Genomic DNA, 19,433 nt, shown 5'->3' with positions numbered 1-19,433 from the left:
CTTTCGCTAAGGAGAAATAGGGAAAATATGTTCCTTCTATTATGTAACCCTCTGCGCGCCCCATTAATTTCTTTCCCATATAGGCATGTATGAGAAATCTGTGACATTCTGACTCATTGGCAAAGAAAGAGTTAATGATAGTGAAATCAATGCCATACATTTTCTTTTTTTAGAGATTGGGTTTCGTTAACTAGGTGAACGATGCAGGTGAACAGGATTTCTTCCAAATTTAGGAGTTCCCAATTTACTCGAACAGCGTATATACAAAACTTTCTCTCGATATCGAGACAACTCTATCAGGGCAGCGATATTACCCCCGTGGGGGTGTAAATTTCTCAAAGAGCCAGTGTATTCGTTTTGGTGTGAATGCTCCTTATTTAGACTGATTTATTGACGTCATCAAGTGGAACTGGAGACTTTTTACACGCGATCAATGACATGATGTAATCCGTAAGGTCGCTGATTGGTTGAATATGGACCAGCGCAATTTACATTTTAAAGACCTAACCTCTCAGGTCAAGCGTGTTACCCGTGTACATCAGAACTGCTTTGCTCAGCTGTAATATTTCTCGCGCGCGTACGCGGCGAATAGAACAGAAACATATACACCGACACATCTGGCGGGCGAGTGGGCTCCCGACACGACGACCCCCGGGGAAAGGGCGACCAAAATTCGTAAATTTTCACATTAATACAAGAAGGATAAATAGCATCACTCAAGGAATTCATAACACTGGATGTGGAAGATACAATCTGTGAAGTCTGACGTCGAATCAATGCCACGATCATAAATGAGAAGGGAGAACAATCAGACTGCAGTGCACGTCGTCACCCGTGGAGAATATTTGCGATACATTCCATGAACAGAAAGTACTAGCTGTGACTGTACCTCGCGCACGAACCCACTGGTATCTCACGCCTACCAGGCAGGCTTCGCTTGGACCACAGGACTACAGACAGACTCGCATAGCAATCGGCGGAATTTACAACCAGCAAGTTTACCTCTGGTTCGTTCCATACCAGCATCTTGGCTCGTAGGATCACTGACATTCCCGTTTCAAGTTGAGCGTTAATCAAGAGGAAATTAAGAGACTTGTGCAGTCAAAATGGATTACGACTTTGAAGAGATGGGTATTTCTGTCGTCCCTCAGAAAACACTACCACCGTCACAGCAGGTATGTTGTTCATTTCATCATGCCGCAAATAGTATACGTGATATACCACTCCATGCCATGCAATATTAGAAGCACATGTAAACACTGGTAAATGTGGAAAACCTGTCCTGTGCTGACTGAATGTTCGAAGCCTGGGTATAGCTTGTCTACCTTATTTTTTTCCACAATATCGCATATTGACGCGTGATACCTTTTCCTTCGTGTTATTGATAGTGGCTCCATGTTTTTACGTTTGGTACATTTACCCTTGTAATACGTTCCAGAGTTCAACCTGACATACTGTAAGTAACCTCTGAATGGATATACACTGTATTTGGTATATCTGTTACGTTTTCACCAAGACAGTCTGTTGTACTTTCAGTCACTAATGAGAAGATGACTGCCATGACAAGGCTGTGTCTTTTTAAGCAGCGAGTCCAAAGCTGACGCAGAAATCCACATGGTGTGTATGTGTCATACAACATGAGCGGAACAGTACCGCATTTGTTCTCTATCTCGAAGTAGTCATATCCTTTCGCCATATTACTAATGTTATTGTGTCTCAAACTATCTGTCATAATGATTATATGGACGTACACTGCGCGTCCTCTTCCATGCAGTAAAATAATAAAGATGCACAATATACACTGTACATGTATACCAACTTTGTACACCTTATGGATATTGACTTTTCTGGTACGTACGGATTAGGTGGCATCTTATTTATTATGCATCTGTATTAATTCCCATATTCTATTTCTTCGTAAAAATGGCTGGTCATATAGACTGCAACAGGAGTTGTGTAGTTGCGATGACAATATAGATCAATGTCTCTTTTGAATGGTCGTGTTGACAGAGGATACGAATGTCATATGACTAGACGTTGCTTCCATGTATAACAGGTGCACAAGACACGGACTTGTATAAAAAAAAATACACACACACACACACACACACACACACAAGGGATTATAGTCATTAAACATATGCGAGAAATCAGGAGATCGTTTATTGCAGATTATTGTGGCCAGTATAATAGCTCAATAATTCTATCATGCTCATGATCATGATGATAAACATGGCATCTTTTTCATCAGTAGAATACAACGACGCTGAGACTGACGTCAATAGAGTAAAGACAATACTCAATGAGTAAATATATATATATATATATATATATATACACCTGTATATGGTTATATAGCTATTGTGTTTAATAATTACCTAAAGAATTAATAGACGAATGTAGAATTTGTGAAAGTTACATTAAAACAAACGTTAAATAGAAGGACACTGACCCTTGACCCCAACGAAGAGATGAAAGAAATTTTGGTTCCCGGAAGACTGTGGCTCCTTTTCCTCTTGACCTGTGTAAACTGCCGCCAATTCCTCATACAGTGCATGACAATCTCGGTGTAAACACTTTCTCAAGGAAGCAATGTCTGGTATTCTCTTTATTTCAGGAAAACAAAAGTTACAAAGAACTGTATAGGCCTACTTTATATACAGTAGATGGTTTTAAATGTTTCTATCCTTTATAGAAAATTCCTGGTACGATGCATGACAGTCTCGATGTAAATACTTTCTCAAGGAAATAATATCTTGTATTCTTTTTGGTTTAAGAAAAAAAAACCCTGTTATTCTGCAGATATGGTTTCAAATGTTTCTCTTCCTGTTTTGTAGAAGAAAATATGTTTTGATATACGCTGTAACCTACAGACTGTACATGTACATGTAAGTGCAGACACACATTAACCCACTCATTATTCAGTCGGCGCACGAGCGATGACAGCATTCGGAATGTTTTCTAAGCCTTGTGTGAATGATTTTCTTGGAAAGGCAAGTGCTAAATTCAGCCTTTACTAAACGTTTTAAATATAGGCCTAATGTATACGTCATTTCAGGTGTTTTCTGAGAGATTGAAAGCAAGCAATTAGGTATCTTATTGAGAAAACTATGCATGGAGTGCCCAAAGTTAACAAGCTGGTGACTATGACCTAAAATAATCGCACAGCACTTGATTATGAACACGCGGAATATTCTCACTATATATTCTATATTGAGGGCAGACTGTAAAAATAATGCAAATTTACCTGGTGCCCTTCCCTGGTATGCAAACAGAGACACACAAAACGATGATTTCCATCAAGAAGTGTTGAATTAAATTGATACATAACAAATTCATGGTCGGTGAAATTAAGAGTCTGAATCAAAAACCTTCTTTTGAGAATGCTACTCATGTACAATGTACATGACATGCACCTAATTACGTGCTGTAATGTGACACGTGTAACTTTTTGCACGCGCTGGTGTTTTTGATGTGACTGACCATTGATTGTTTATCACATACAATAATAGGACATGGACGGACATCGGAGCTGTAGCTAACGATTTTGACAAGGACACATCATGTATAGTGTAAGATTATGATGTCCGAGTCTTATCTTAGCACCAAAATAAAGAAGCATACAGTCAGATGAATAATAACACAATCAAAATAAACAACATACTGTCATTGGTCGAGCATCCGGGTACGACGATAATTTTATTGCTTTCCCCCCTTTCAATGCCTTGATTTTAGTAATGACTTTTATATTTATTACTGTACGACGAATAAGGCCCTATAATTATAGCAAGACGCTGGCTGGCTGACTTGTGTAAGTTATGCTGTAATACATGAAAAATGGATTGGTCCTGAGTTTCACCAAGGAGGTGGAAAGAGAGGTTTCCCACCTCCCTGGTTTCACCCAGTAACCGATGATGATAATTTCTCCCGGTAAACAAACGACCTAAACCTACAATGTACAGCGTATACAATAGCGATCTGGTGTTACGACGTTCACTGCTGTGTACATAACCTGTAGACCTATACCTTGAACTTCCAATACTTTTAGTTCAGTTGGGGACGGCTTCCATGAAGTTATTTTCATATATTTTTTTATGGTTATACTTATCAGACTTGACAACGTGATCTCCTCCTATCCCTCGGGACAATAAAAGTCTTTACTTTTAATGTTTTTCTTGGGGTTTTTCCAGCCGATTGTTAAAGCTTACCAAACTTATCAAATCGGTCGATTTTTGGAAGGGTTTATGGCAAGGTATCAGTCTACTCTCTCCCCTTGCCATGTTACAAAATAAGAGTATATATTTTGAAATTACCGGGGTATAGTGCAGTCGTAGTGGATATACATGTAGGCCTATGACAAAAGATGAACTAATGGAACATGAGATAATATTACGTTTCTGAAGGCTATACATAAGGAATATCTTGGACTTGCAGATTGTGTTATAGCCAGGTCCTAAAGGTTTTATTATTATTTATTATCATTATTATAGAATATATATATATATATATGAGAGCGTGGTATATACTTCAGGGTCGAACCACTGCGCCTTCTTGATATTTCTTCGTTTACTCTGACCACAACTTCCAACCAAACACACCGGCGCCAAGGAAAGCAGTGCCACGTGACCTGATAAGGATCGCATAAGATACCTATCTAGCTTTTATCTGTTTTTTGTTAATCTCTTTATCGTTTTCTCGCTTGATAAAGCGGTGATGACTGGCACTGTGCTAAAGTGAAAATCCATCCTGACACGAGTCATGCTTAATATGGAAACTTGACAAATCAGAGAAGTAGATAAGGGATAATTATTGAGGAAAATCGGACGCATGAAAATTTATATTGGCAGCTCTTGCATGTGAAGCAGCTCTCCATTTTTTACACGGAATTTCACGGATTTTCACCTTTTTTACCCAGAATTTCACCGATTTCCCAATTTTTCTCAAATATTTTGGTACAGGGCAGACCTTATCCGTAGAGGAGGACAAGCAACATAAAAAGCAAAACAAAAACGCAGTTGGCCCTACTCCAGTTATTACAATGTACTTATACAAGAACAGGTCAGAAGACTGTTCTTTGGAGGAAAATGCCTAAAATTAATTGTTGCACTTAAGCCTGATATGTATAAACGGAATCTAAGAGCTGCTTAACAGTAGATCACGCAGAGTTGCCAATATTTCTTGCCCTCCAAGCTTCAACTAGTCATTTTTTAAGTGCCCGTTATTTTTTTTTCTTGCAAAATTACTAGGTAGGCCTATAGCACCTATATACTACTTCTCAAAATCTTCTTAATTCTCTGATTTTTCTGTTTTCAGGTGTCAGGATGGCATATCCACGTATCGGCCTACCGCCTGTACCAGTGTAAATTACTGTATAACTTGCCCCATTTCAGCAAAGCGACACAAAAATCACTCCTCGATGGATTGAGAGGATCGAGGTTATGTAATCATACATTTCATGACTAGGTTAGCAATAGAATCTATTGCCAATCAATACTATGAAAATGTAGGACTCACAGACACAACAATAAGAACTGATTAGCCAAAGAAGAGTTGCGTGTTTCAATTGTGATAATGACATACAAAGGAGGCCCTAGACTATTATAAGATTACATCAGGAGTTTAATAAAGCTCACAGAACTTAAATGAATTCTGACGTGACTGACGTCTTTGATGCTGGATATTCATTTTCTTTGAAATCGCAAAGCAGTTAAGACGCCTATAAGTTTTATTATACATGAAGTGACGTATGTATCAGACATAATTATATTTCATAATGTGCCATCACAAAGTCGAACGCGGAAATACTTATGAAACCCAAGTTGACTCATTGTGAGCAAAGCAGCGGCAAATTGCTGTTTCTGTCGTGAAGCTTCATTTGAAAGCTGTGAGGCTGACTTTCTGCCATGGTAGAGACTGTTGTTTCTATTCAGTGTGATTCTGAATTCTTTGTCGCTTTCGGTTGGCACCCCGTAACACCATTTCATTATTTGCTGAAAAGATTACTATTGTCTTTCAACCGGCACTCGCGAGCAGGTTTCTATGTGATTGTTGTGTGCCCCATACGATGTCATCCGCGTATGCTCTCCAGAGCAGTCAGGACATGATCACATGTTGGATGCATGCCTCGTTTTTCTGTTGACAGACGTAATCGTCTGGGTTTGAAGAGTTGATTAGTCTTATTCCAAGACTGATATGCCCTATTTCTCTTCATCTTTTAAACTATTAAATTAAAAAAAAAGAGTAAGACAGAGCTCTCAGGCAAAACAATCCTCCGCAAGAATTTTGACGAGGATATCAGTGTGACTGTCTCACTGTCAGTGGATTTGGTAGGACAATGAAATCGCACCATGAAGGATACTGCTCCTATTGTCACACTTCTCTCATTAAAAGCGACCGGGTTTCGGTTATTTGCCATAAACATGTTATCGAATAAAATATGATGCACAGACGACAATATACATATCATTTGAATTTCTTGTTATTATCTCTGAAGTCATAAAGTCTTGGATCTATATTCTCTTCTTTTAATTATGTCCTCTTTTATGAGCTTCAAGGATCAATGTTCTCATGAACGGTAACCTTCGAACAATTTATTATGTATAGTTTGAACCCAAACCCTTAGAGATAGTGGCAAAGCAACTCGTACAAGAAAATCTTCAACCAAGACAAACTGACATGCCATGTATACCAAATGGATGTCTGCTAAAACAAACCTCATCAGTTGCCTGTTGTGTACAATCTGAACCTGGCGGAAATGGCGGTCGGGGTATATCCAAACCACTCGAGTAAAAGATACGTTAGTTTCGATTTGGTCGGTTTCTTTACCAACTTTCCACAATTTGCCAGTCTCCATTCTTAAATACGGAATTATGTGCGTGTCTTCCTCCCCCCCCCCCTCAAATTAAGATGTTATACTGGTGCTAAGATGTGCATGATTGTTGTTTCTGATAATACGTCATAGTAAGTTATAGAGACAAAGAAAAAGACATTGACGTTTATTCACTTTTATCTTCGTAATACTCCTGCGTATATAATATCGATTCATCAACAACTTGGCCTGCATTACTTTCACTTAACTGCTTTGTTTTGATTATGAAAAGAAACATTCCTTTTAATTCCATTGACCGCAGTAATTTCATTCCCCTGAACATCCATCTTCAGATGATTTAGGGTGTGTCGTTACATGAATTTCAAAACAAAGCAGTGTAATCAGAATTGTTTAGGAAAAGCAGTTCGTCGGAGACGATATTGATTGCAAATCAAAATTTCTTTCACGAAGAAATGCGTAATTGTACCATGTACAATAGTATAATCATCTATAAGTTTGTGTGCATTTTAGATAGGCCCTATGATACGATGAAGAGATCACACACACACACACACAAAAAAAAAAGTCACACACATCACACACAAATCACACACATTTCACACATCACACTCAAAGAATAAAAAGCGTGTATTGTTGATGAGAACGATGTATAGAAATCGTTTTATACGTCAGAAGGACACTGAGCGATTATGGTTATGCTTTTCTGTACAGTCCTCCGAGCGTACTTTGACCCACTTGTCAAACAACAGGGCCCAGTGATGTGCAAATAGATATTTCTAAGGTGCGGGGGTCTGTGTTTGAACGGGCAAAGGTTCGGATGAGTATTTTCGTGATACTGAGTATTCTTATTTTACCTATAGCTGAGAGTTGTGTCAATAGATACAACGAGTCACAAGACCAACCCGGTATAGATACATGTTTCGTATAGGCCTCTCACTCCAAAAACTCAAAGTTGTAGACTATATTTCTGGTGTTTTGTTTTGTTTTATTTACTTAAATATTTGTGTTGTTTCATTTCCATATGTTTGTGCTATATACTCTTCAGAATAACGCAAGCTCTTTGAAAAAAATAGAAAGAACACCTGTAGATGTTCATGTATAGGGCCTCTTGATTTATTTTACCATCGACATTTGGCAGTATGTTCCAGGCCATTATCTTTAAATCATTTCATCTGCCTTCACATAATAGGATGAACATGACCACTATTGTGGTTGATGCTAAAGGTTGAATATGACCAGTAGTAGTAATAACTACTTGAGTCGTAGAATGAATTGGCTGATGTGTTTGAGTTCACTGTTGTCATCAATATTTGAGATTATGCTTGCTTAATGAAGTTTAGCTTCCATGGAAAGACTAATCTTGAAATATACATTATATAGGTAAACAACCTCACAATACGAAATAAATCGTTCTTTCCACCTTTGACAAACCGTAGTATAGGTCCCATAGATTATATCACATTGATGAGTGTATTTCTTGTCTGCTAGAAATGTTAGGCCTATTCTGATAGTTGGTTTTCAGGAGTAGATACGGGTGTAATGGAGTTACAAAAGGACCCATCTGCATTTAATGCTTTCTACCACTCCAGCGTATCGCCGATTCGATTGCGCAAGCGCTCACACCTGTCCTGTATGCGAATCCCCATCTTTGAATATTTTTTTTAGACCAAAACATAATGTTGTTTTCCTCATACCACAGAAAGGTAGGCTATCATGTTGCGTAGATAACGCTCAAAACGTCTTTGAAATCGATTGAAACGAATTTTGAGACAGCACTGCCAGTCAAACGGGAGTCAGCTGCTAGTATTGAACGTTCTAGAATGCCAGTGCGCCACCGTGGATCATTACGCACATTACTAATTTTAGATATCGAGTTTGACCCGCACGCGCGCGCATGCAATTTGTCTTCCGGGGTGAATTCTAATTGAACGGTGGTAGTGTGCGGTGCCCTGAGCGGTTTTCATTCTGGTTTTTGCATCTATTTGAGTCGTAGACACATTCGCAAGCTAAACCAAGATTCTAAAGAGGAAATTACTTCAAGCAGCAAACTATTCCTGTTATTTAAATCACAAAATACGCCGTACTTTTGAATTAAACAGTGGAGAATTGTGAAGGTTGTGGATCGCTCTTCGCGATGACTGGCCAGTTTTCCTGTGGAAGGAGACAATAACATTGCCGGGTATCTGCTGCTAAGACAAAGTTGCGGGTGCTGCTACGGACAACGGATAGTTCATTCAGTGGGGAAAACGCCCGAAGAAGCACCCGTTCTCTGGTGGTTATTGGCTAAAGTCCGTGATTTTAGGGCTCATCTGAAATGGAATCAATGTAGGCAGACTTATATCGTGCGTATAAGTGAAAAAGATAATTATATGCACGGCAAATGTCCAAAAAGATAACGAATTAGTGGTGCCTAGCACTCCCCTGCGGCCCTAGTGTGGTGTGAGTCAGTGTGCACGCACGGGTATGTACTGCTCTTCGGCGACAACGTGGTGCATTGTGCATACAAAGCCGGCCTAGCCTGACTCTCGCTGCGGCTAGTTTTCGTACAATACTGCATCAAGAGCTGTACTGGATTCGTCTGCGCAGTTGCTCAGCCTTTGTTTATCGCCGGCGCAAACAAAGCAAACATAGTGGAGTTATGTCTGGTCTGTGACTGACCATTTGAGAAGTTTTAAAGAATTGTATCTTGCTTCAAAAGATTGAAGTCGGGGAGGTGAAAACCTCTCCAGATTCAGAACTCATCATGATTCGCAAGAAGCTACCCTACGATGCAATGCTAGCGATAGCATTGATGATGAGTGTTCTCCGTGTCGACTGGACAGATTACATGAGAGATCATCTCTTCGTAACCCACCCTAGATTGCAAGACTCCATCCTAGGGCCCAGTGTGGGCCTGACTGAGACTCAATTTCACAACTTGTACAATGCAGCAGGGGTAGATTTAGGCCAAGTGCACAGCAAAAATATAATTCGAGACTCTTTTTACTACAATCGCTCGGTGTTCAGGGAACTGGACTCGCTTTATCATGGACATGGGCTTCCATCTATCACAAACAGATCAAGGGTGGAGCTGCAAACATTTTTACTTGAGACGCTAGACTCGGGGAGTGGGCACAGGACTAATGGCAATGCAGTTGCCCAGCCCCATCCCCAGAACCCAACGCAATTAAACCTAAATGTTGACCAGCCGATGCACGATAGTGACAGTGATGAAGGCTTTGAAGAGATGGATACAGAAATGGAGGGGGCTGTTGGACAGTCGCCCCTGTCCGTATCCCCAGTGCCTTCCTCGGATGAGCTCAGTTTAGAGGTACCCGGGCATTTTTGACGATCATAATAGATCATACACAACATATCACTTATCTGTGAACACGTGTTCAGTACGAAATGGTAGAAGCAGTACGTAGCCCAACTAAGGGATTTCCTTGTTGGTAATACATTTATATGCATTGTGTGCTGCTTGTTGTCATTACAATTTAAGTTCTATGAATATTTTCTATTATTTTGTGGCCATTTGATGTTGAACAGTCTAGTCTAGTCGATGTACAGTAAGTTTTACTCCAAGATACACATGGCACTATAATGGTCATGCAAAAAAAAAAAATCAAAGCTAAAATGATGAGAAGTTATACTTTTCCTTGTGAATCTACCATTAATGTTTGAGTTTTTTTTTTATTTTATTTTAAAGAAAGACAATCCTTTATTAGACCTGTTGGACTAACTTTACATATTATCTTGTGTGTCTTTCCAGGACATGGACCTGATAGAAAGCTTATGGAGACAGGACATAGACATGGGAGTGTGTCCAGACACTTACCCATACAAAGGTGACATCAAGCCAGGCTTCAACGATGACCTCAAAAAGAACATCAATCCGTGGGAGTACAGCATAGATGGGGAGACTGGAGAGTTTGTGCCCGGCCCTCTGCCCGATGATGGGGTACAGACAGCAGTCCAGCCACAGGTTCCGCAGCAGCCCCAGCAGCCCCCAAATGATCCACAAGAGACTAGCCTCTCGCTGGAGGACTGTTTGCAGCTCTTGGAGGACGAGTATTCACCCGACACAGCACAGACTGATCTTTCCCCAATCCTAACACACCAGGAAGCGGAACAAAGGTGGCAGGACCTTGCCACCATCCCCGAACTGCAGGGAAGCATTCCCGAGCTCCTTCCCAACTCCACCACATTGAACAGCTCACAGGGAGGGTATGCTGCCCCACAACAGCACTACATGCAAGCAATGACCAACGGAAGCAGTGGACTCGCCCCAGAGGTCAACGATCTCTCCCAGACACCAAGGCTAAACGACGTGTTCGCCATGAATGCCACAACTAATGGCATGGTGAGTCTGCAGAATGCCACCCAGACCCACCAACAGCCCCTCCTGATGCAGAACGACACATTTGGTAACTTCACAAACCTCAACTCGCCAAGTCACTCCTCAAACGCCTCAGTGGCCTCAAGCGACGGCAATATGACAGACTTCCTCATGCAGGCATTACCACAGCAGTTGAACCAAGCCAATGCCTCAGCAACGTACTCGCCGGCTAACTTGAACATGACAGACAACAGCAGCTCTCTCCTCATGGAGCTCCTCAACTCACCCAGCGCAGCCCACCCGCTCAACCCCTTGGACCTTGACTTTGATGACCAGATGCAAGACGTCCTGGCGGCTTTGGACAGAGATTCAGTTGAAGATGAAGACAGTGGTGAGTGCACATTTAAAAGTAAATCTCAAACATGAAATGCAGTCAGATAAATGGCGTACCCAAGCTCACTCGGATGAACAGAAGGAAGGGGGGGGGGGTCCAAAATAGACCTGTATGCATTCTGGCTATGACTTTATATCAAACTACAATGACTATTGTTAGGATCTTCTGTCTGATAAGACCACACTCATTCATGATGTTCCAGTTCTAGATCTTGTTCTTGCTTTTCTTTTCTTAAAGAGGAATTGGGTCATACCTGAATTGGTAACTATTCCTTGACCTTGTTTCTGTGCCAGGAAATGTCTTGAGAATGTCCAGACACTAGAGTTACAAAGGGATTTCAGGGAGGCAAGAGCAGAGCATGACTTAAAGCGAGCACGGAGTGTGGGCCTCCTAATTTAGGCCATGCAATGTTCCTGTGCTTTCTTGTGGAACACTGCCCTGCATTGCCAAACTTGGAATTGTGCCCGCTCTCAGCGACTGACATGAAAGGTCATCGAGAGTTTTGAGCTGAGCTGCAAATTCTCGAGAGAAGGCTGATAAGGTCTATTTGCAACCTGATCCTGTTGATGCAGGAGAATATATTTTCTTGTTCTCTGTGCGTCGCTGCTCCTCACAGACTCAAAAGTAGTTGCCGAAGAGTTATTTCTTCGTTTTGTTTTTTTCTGTCTATTGTCGAACAACAATGTATCGGGTATCAGCCCAAAGTGCTTTGGTTGGTGTATTGAAGAGGGGCACGGTGTATTGTTCTGCTCTCTAAAATGATGCATTTTGGAAGTGAAGGGCGCTTGCTCGAATTGTGTAGCACAAGGCGAGGATTTCGAGTAAAAACACCTGTTAAGATGGCTTACATAGTTCCAGCTTGTATTTGGATTCCTTGTGGTATCCGCATGCAGACTGTTGCTTTTCTGCCAGTGAAATCGCCATTTTATCCTCATTCATTGCATGGTGAGTTCATTTTGGAAATTTTGAGACATTCAAAAGAAGTGCAAATTGTACTACCTGCTTCATTTTGAGCCCTAACATGTCTTTTGTAGAGTTGGTTTTCTGTCCAGCACATGTTTTAATCTCAACATGCCTGTCACTCGTTTTTTCATCTCACGTGTCTCCTTGCAGATGACTCTATCTTTGATGAATCGGAAGGAGCTACTGGCGGCTATTCCTCTTCAAGTTCAGAACAAGATGTCTTCAAGGGTGCTACTGGGGGATATGGTGTCTTGAGAGGTGAGCAGTGAGCAGTGACCCTTAGCGGGGGTCATATTACCCGGTCTATCTTTTTGTACCTAGAGGTGTAATCCACAATCCATTTAATCATCAAGTATCTGATGTTTCGTGCATTGTCCAACTGCACTCGCTGATGGACCCAGTAGATTTGATAAGTTATGACAAAGGTATTGCGTATTCACAGAGATTGAATTGCAGGGTAGGGTGAAATGAGATTGATGTAGCGTGGGCCAAAATACTCAAATAGTCCACTGCACAAACAAAATCACTCATAAAAACAGGTGGCTGTAGGAGCTTAAGGGATAGACATTGCCAATAAGTTAAAAGAAGTAGGTATAGCTCTTCTCAAAGCAGTTTATGGATCTTCAAATCTAACAGACAGATGTGTTGTAAAGAATTCAAGGTCATTTGCGTGAATTTGATAGAATAATACAGCTCTTTGACAATATTGTAAGTGACACTGATGTGTCAAGAATTTACCCCCTATGATGCATACAATTTATGCTTCCTCCAAAACGAAGTAAAGCTGTCTTTTCCCTATTTCGGTTTTAGCTTGGGGTTATGTGATCTTTGGGTCACATGTCTTGTCTTTGTGTCAGATGATAGCATTGCAAGCATGTGGCCAGTTTCCAAAGTTCGTACGAATACTTTCAGCCCATTATTTTATCTGCGTGACACAGCAAATATACTTCCTTTTAAGGAACGCAATTCTGCTTCCCTCGGTTGCAACTCGAGCATGTTGTCGCTAACCACCAAAGCTACACACTCACCACCATTATATCTGTAATCAAAAATAGGTGACTGAAGTGTGAGTGCTGAATAATGATGACTTAACGTAACGTTGGAAAGGACCTCTCAGCGACTGCTTTCCATTACAAACAAATGTTTTCCTGGCATCCTCCTAGTCATATGTATAAGGTTTGCGGGAAGTCCAGTCAGTTGAGGGCTTGAGAGTCGTCGTGCTACCCCTTTGCCAGTATTCATCTTGTCATTGTCCGTGTTGTTTGCATACAGGTCACGAGAGGCAGTTCGGCAGCGATTCCAGCAGTAACAGCTACAGCAGCCAGCCGCCCAAGATGGAAAACATCAAACACAACCATTCCTATGCTGCCCCCTCACAGTCACAGATGCAGAATGGGAACGGTGCGCAGAACAGCAGCTACAACGGCACCAACAACAACTCCTTCAAAAGCAGCCGTGACGAGAAGCGAGCAAAATCCCTAAAACTGCCCATGAGTGTCGACAAGATCATCAACATGCCGGTGGATGCTTTCAATGACGCCATCAAGAAGTACGAGCTCTCCGATGCCCAGATGCAGCTGATCAGGGACATCAGGAGGCGGGGCAAGAACAAGGTTGCAGCCCAGAACTGCCGCAAGCGCAAAATAGATGCCATCAACATGGTGGAGTCGACGGTCGGCGAGCTGCGAATGGAGCGTGACAAGCTGGTGAAGGAGCGGGACAACATTGACAAGGAAGTCAGCGAGATGCAGCAGAGGTACGCAGAGCTGTGCGAGGAGGTCTTCTCATCTATCCAGGATGAACATGGCGGCCCTGTGGACCCCAATGACTACACATTGCAACAGATGCCGGATGGCACGGTGTTCCTAGTCCCACGCAATGGCAAGTGGTCTTCACACAGAGACAGAGATGAGCAGTCTATGTAGGCCTGTGAAAACCTTACGACGAGCTCATTGCAGACTCTTTTCCTTCGCAATACAGACTTGATATATATAGACATTTATATATATGTATACTCTGCAAGTTCATCGAGTAGGATCCCAAGCATCACTGTTTGAAATTTGATTTCACGTTTGTCCATGTGCCATTTTTTTGTTTTTAGATGATTCGTGTGTACATTTCCTGTATAGCTCTCATTTCCAGAGTTGCAAACTCAGTGTGTTGAATGAAAAAGAGTGGTTGTGATGTAAATGCTGTATCTACCAGTTCATTCTTAGAGGTATATTAGCCTTGCCGCAGAAATTGATATACTAACACTCCCTGCTGTCTCCACAGGATATTTCTTTTTAGTCTTTATTTTTTTCTTTTTTATAGTTGGCAGGATAATTGTTTCATTGTGCAATGCCACACTAGGGATAGTATTTCTGACAAATGTTAGTACATTTACTTTGAGCTAAAGCTCTCTATTGAGGGTGTGAATTAAGTGTGAATTTTCATTGACTTCAAAAAGTTGTCTATCTGTAGCAGCCACTTTGCAAAGATCGATTTACTTGACATGAGGTTTGGTTTGATCGAGTAGACTTTGCGTTACAACATGCAGGTTCATTTTCTGATATTACAGTCAACCTCTTGTTAATAGGCAAACTGTGGCATTTATTATACAGAAACTTCATGATTTTCTCCATTTTTCTGAAGTCAAGAAAAACGTCTTACTTAGAAGTTGAATTCTGTTTAATACATTATGCTTTCTTTATGCAAATGTCACGTGACATTTGCTGGAGGGGCTGTAATCTTAGTACTGCTTCCATAGCATGAATGGCATTGTGCATCTATAGAGTACACACTTGTATTGTGTAGTGGAGTTGTATGTTGCTAGTCCTATGAGATCCTAGGGACAGGTCTAGCGTAGAGCAAAAAATATTGTCGGCCTGGGAGGTTGGGGACTTGGTAGTGGACTCTTGATACTTGATGTGCCTCTACAGACAAATACAAACCATCTGTCTATCCACAGCTTCCAAAAAGTTCAACAGTTTCTTCATGTAGACAAGACAATCTTAATTTGTTTGTTGGTTGGTTAGTCATTTGGTTTGTTTCTTTTCTTTTCAACCAGTGAAAGATGCCTTTTGGAAATTTACTAATGATTTGACATTGCTCTGTTTTGTATTTGCTTATGTGTTTTGGTTTTTTTTTACCTTGTGTGTAAAAATCATATCCATGTGAGGTGTCTACACAATACAACATATTTTCTAGAACTAAAGATAATCTGCTGTCAGTTTGTTGATGTTTTGCAAGTAGTTGCAGCCTAATGCCTTATGTACTGCCAATGAATTTTAGATTGTTTCACTTTATAGTTCAGTGTATGAAAAGTTATGTTGGTCATATGTTGATCATTGTCGGCAAGGCTGCCCAATAAAGTGTGGAAAACAGTGAACAAGCTTACTTTGGGTTCAATCATAACAGAACTGACAGTGGTTTTGTTTCACAATATGATACTTTTACTGAAAAGAGGGAATGCAGAAGAAATTTTAGTTTTGTTTAATTTTATGTTGTTTGCCTTCAATATGAATACAAGCATTTTTTTTTTTACTGTTTGTGAATGATGAGAACAGTCATGAGAATATAATATGAACATGCTAAGATTGTGATGCAACTAGATCATGATTTCTTGTAAAATAACCATTTGCTATCATATGGTCAGTCTTGTACATAGTGTATATAAGGATCGAAAGAGAAAACAGAATTATTATACCATGGATTTATCTAATGATAAACAGTGATACATGTATATGAAAAGGGCAAAGAGCGGATTATTTATAGATTGTTCATAGTGCAGTCAAAAAAGGTATAAATGACTCAGTTCTGCAGATTTACAGGTTCAAGTAGCGTGATTTATGTTTTGATGTTGAATTGCTTTCATGTTAACTATTTCTTGTGAAAAATCAAAAATGAAATTTTGATATCATTAGAAATATTCTAGCATTATTTTCCATATTTTGTGTAGCTGTTACAGACCAGTAGACACCTCCTATGTGTTTGACTTTTCTTCACTTGATATTCAGATGAGTTTTTGTATTTTCTTGAGATACTTTATTTCAAATTTCTTGTTGAAAGAGAACACTGCTTGAAAGCATCAACTACACATTTCAAACGATGTATATCATCTTGAACCGGTACGAGTGGAAACATGTGCGTACAAGGATTGTTGAAGTTCAGTCTTTTCCTTTTTCCTCCATCTGCCTTGCTACCAGATTTGACGGCTTTGGATGATGTTTATTTAATAGCTATGAATTGGCGTTTTGATTCATCATTTGATGCATGAATTCTACTCAGAAGAGATTGTGGAAAATATTGAGAGACATGAAGATCATATTGAAAAAGAAAAAAAAAAGAATCGCTCCTGTTCTTGTAAATATTGATTATCTGCAGGAAATAAAAAAAATGAAAAAGAAAGATTGTCAAAAATTACAAATACATGCCTGTCCTGTGTCTTTTTCGTATCTCTGTAAGTGTGTGGGTATCATGGTATTTTTTTTTTCTCCCACATATTTTAAAGTTTATATAAAACCTCACAGGGGTGTTCCTTAGGAAAAGGTTTATGCCAAAGATGTCGTGCAGATAAGTTACCATGGCAAAAATCTGATACTTATATTCAATCGGCTGTTGAGTAGCTGCTGCAAACATGGCTACAATTACTGCAAGTGTCTGTTGTTGGCCAATGCCACATGAAATGACTTGTGACTGCTTTTGCAGTAATTATAGTTCCCCTAGCAACAGCTCTCATACATGAAGCTGATTGGCTATTGTAAAGCTGTTGCTATTGTTTGCTGTTGGTAATTTTGAGTGGTGACTGTGCATGCAAGAAGTGTGAATGTTATGAAGTGCCATCATCTGCTTGTACATCAGGCTAATAACAGATGTGTGGGAATTTTGTTGTTGTGTAGAAGTCCTTGTGGATTGTGATGTGTGTGTGTGGGGGGGGGGGGTGGTGGGGAGATTCATGTACTGTATGTTTGCAAAGAACGAAGGACAAAGGATGTAGAAATGCAAAGTGTGGTTTGTTTGGGTTTTTTTTTTCTGAGTGGGTGTGCATCTGTCTGAATGCTGTGTGATTGTATTCATGTACAAGTGTGTGTGCGTGCGAATTTGTGCATGTCTGTTATGTATGGCTCTGCATGTGTGTGCATTTGTCTTTATGCATGTGTGTGTGCCTATCAAAGTGTCCACCATTACAATAACACTTTCATGTACATTGATACATTACATTGGCCACTGCAGTTTTCACACTTACAACACACACCAAAACTACACGGACATGTGTTATCACGATTGACTAAATGTGCTCATTATTAGACAAGTTCAAGGCATGTACCATATACATGTAGGCCTACATTGCTTTTGGAGTTGGTCTGCATGTCAAAGCATATAGGGCCTTCTGCTTATTAGCCAGAAATGTTTGTTTTGAAAGCAATTAACAACAACATGTAAAAGAGGAAACCAGTGAAGCAATGCAGACGTAAGGACTGAACACAAGTGCACAGAGTGATAATATTTGTGCCAGTTAATCTTTACAACATGGATGGCTTCCAGTGTTGAATTTCATACAGGATAGAGCAATGTTTAATGGGCGGGGGAGACTTACTGTGTACCAGCAAGTGCATGAGACACAAAGTCTATTACACGGTTTGCAATTAGCTATTTATAGGATTCATTGCAAGACGTGAAGCCAAAATAACAAACCAAGCCAACAAGAAATCAATCCAAACACAACCTTTGCCACGGACCATGTATAATGTTCTTGGGGGCCTTCAGAATTTGTTCGTATGTGTGTGGGGTGCATGGGTTCGGCCTGTGTGTGGGGTGCATGGGCCTGTGTGCTTGGTTTCGCTCACTTCTCTTTTCAAGGCTGTTCAAACAGGAAAGTGGGAGAGTCAGCAAACATCTGTGTGATAGCTTTACAGAGCATGACAATTGATATTGAAATGCTGGTCAGTTATGGTTGGTGGTTTGTTTGAAGTTATGGATGGCTGCTTACTGGACTTTTTAAAGGCACAACACTTTTTGGTTGGTAAACAGTCCTGATCATACTTAGGCAGCATACTTTTTTTTTTGTAGGTACACAGTAATGATCAATATTTAGCGGAATACTCAAGAGGGGACAATTCTCAATAACTTATATCAAACAAATGCAATGTAAAGATGCATATAAAACTGAAAACATTTTTTTTTTCTTTTTAAGTTGTAAAAAGGAACAAGTTGTTTTTGCATTCCTCGGTGACTCTTAAAAGTGCATAATGGCTATAATTCCTTTTTCTAAAGAAAAAGTGCCTTCTTTTCGTGACTGCTATGATATAATATGATATAATATAATATAATATAATATAATATAATATAATATAATATAATATAATATAATATAATATGACATGATATGATATTTTATATATAACTGTTTATGATACAGCCTCGTACTTCTCTCCTTTTCTTTCTAAGGGGAATATTATATCCATAACAGCCATGAAGACGTTTAAACATTTTGATTTTACTAGGCCTACTGTTTGAAGGCATGCAGCGGTCAATACCCTTGAGCAAAGCAGAAAGACAAAACCAAACCCTCTCCTGATTTTGCACCAAACAAGAGGTACGGAGGATCACAACCAAAAGATATCTATGCAACTATGATTTATTTGATGAAAAAATATTGGATATCACAATGAGAGTTTGATTAAATTTGTATTAAAATAAAGAAGTTTCGGTCATTTTCTTGCAACATCAATACGAATAATTATGCACATTAGTAATTTGACATGTCACTGCTTCACAATTTCCTTTATATCATGTACAAAATAATTTCAAACATTCCATCATGTTTGAAATGAATACCAACTCCCGGTTGGTATTCATTCAAACGTAAGCTTAGAAATAAACTTCTTTCGCAATACTCTGGTGATAATATGAATTAATATGATTTAGCAGATGATTTGAAATGACTG

The 19,433-nt window shown here is 39.9% G+C and overlaps 1 protein-coding gene across 2 annotated transcripts; it reads left to right on the top strand.

Annotated features, from left to right (window-relative positions):
- Positions 1 to 580: 580 nt before the first annotated feature.
- On the top strand, positions 581 to 16,805 carry LOC139739070 (endoplasmic reticulum membrane sensor NFE2L1-like). 2 transcript variants are annotated; one of them, XM_071649682.1, is made up of 4 exons: positions 581 to 1,175; positions 10,581 to 11,538; positions 12,655 to 12,762; positions 13,777 to 16,805. In XM_071649682.1, the coding sequence occupies exons 1-4, from the start codon at positions 1,107 to 1,109 to the stop codon at positions 14,427 to 14,429; spliced, it is 1,788 nt and encodes a 595-aa protein (XP_071505783.1). In that variant the 5' UTR covers positions 581 to 1,106; the 3' UTR covers positions 14,430 to 16,805. The 2 variants fall into 2 exon arrangements, with proteins under 2 accessions (XP_071505783.1, XP_071505782.1); XM_071649681.1 differs by lacking the exon at positions 581 to 1,175 and adding an exon at positions 9,470 to 10,139.
- The last annotated feature ends 2,628 nt before the right edge of the window (positions 16,806 to 19,433 follow it).

This window comes from Diadema antillarum, unplaced genomic scaffold, assembly GCF_040938485.1.
Source record: "Diadema antillarum isolate AM-2024a unplaced genomic scaffold, OU_Dant_1.0 seq00000782_RagTag, whole genome shotgun sequence".
Taxonomy (NCBI): domain Eukaryota; kingdom Metazoa; phylum Echinodermata; class Echinoidea; order Diadematoida; family Diadematidae; genus Diadema; species Diadema antillarum.
This window is presented reverse-complemented; position numbering and strand designations above follow the sequence as displayed.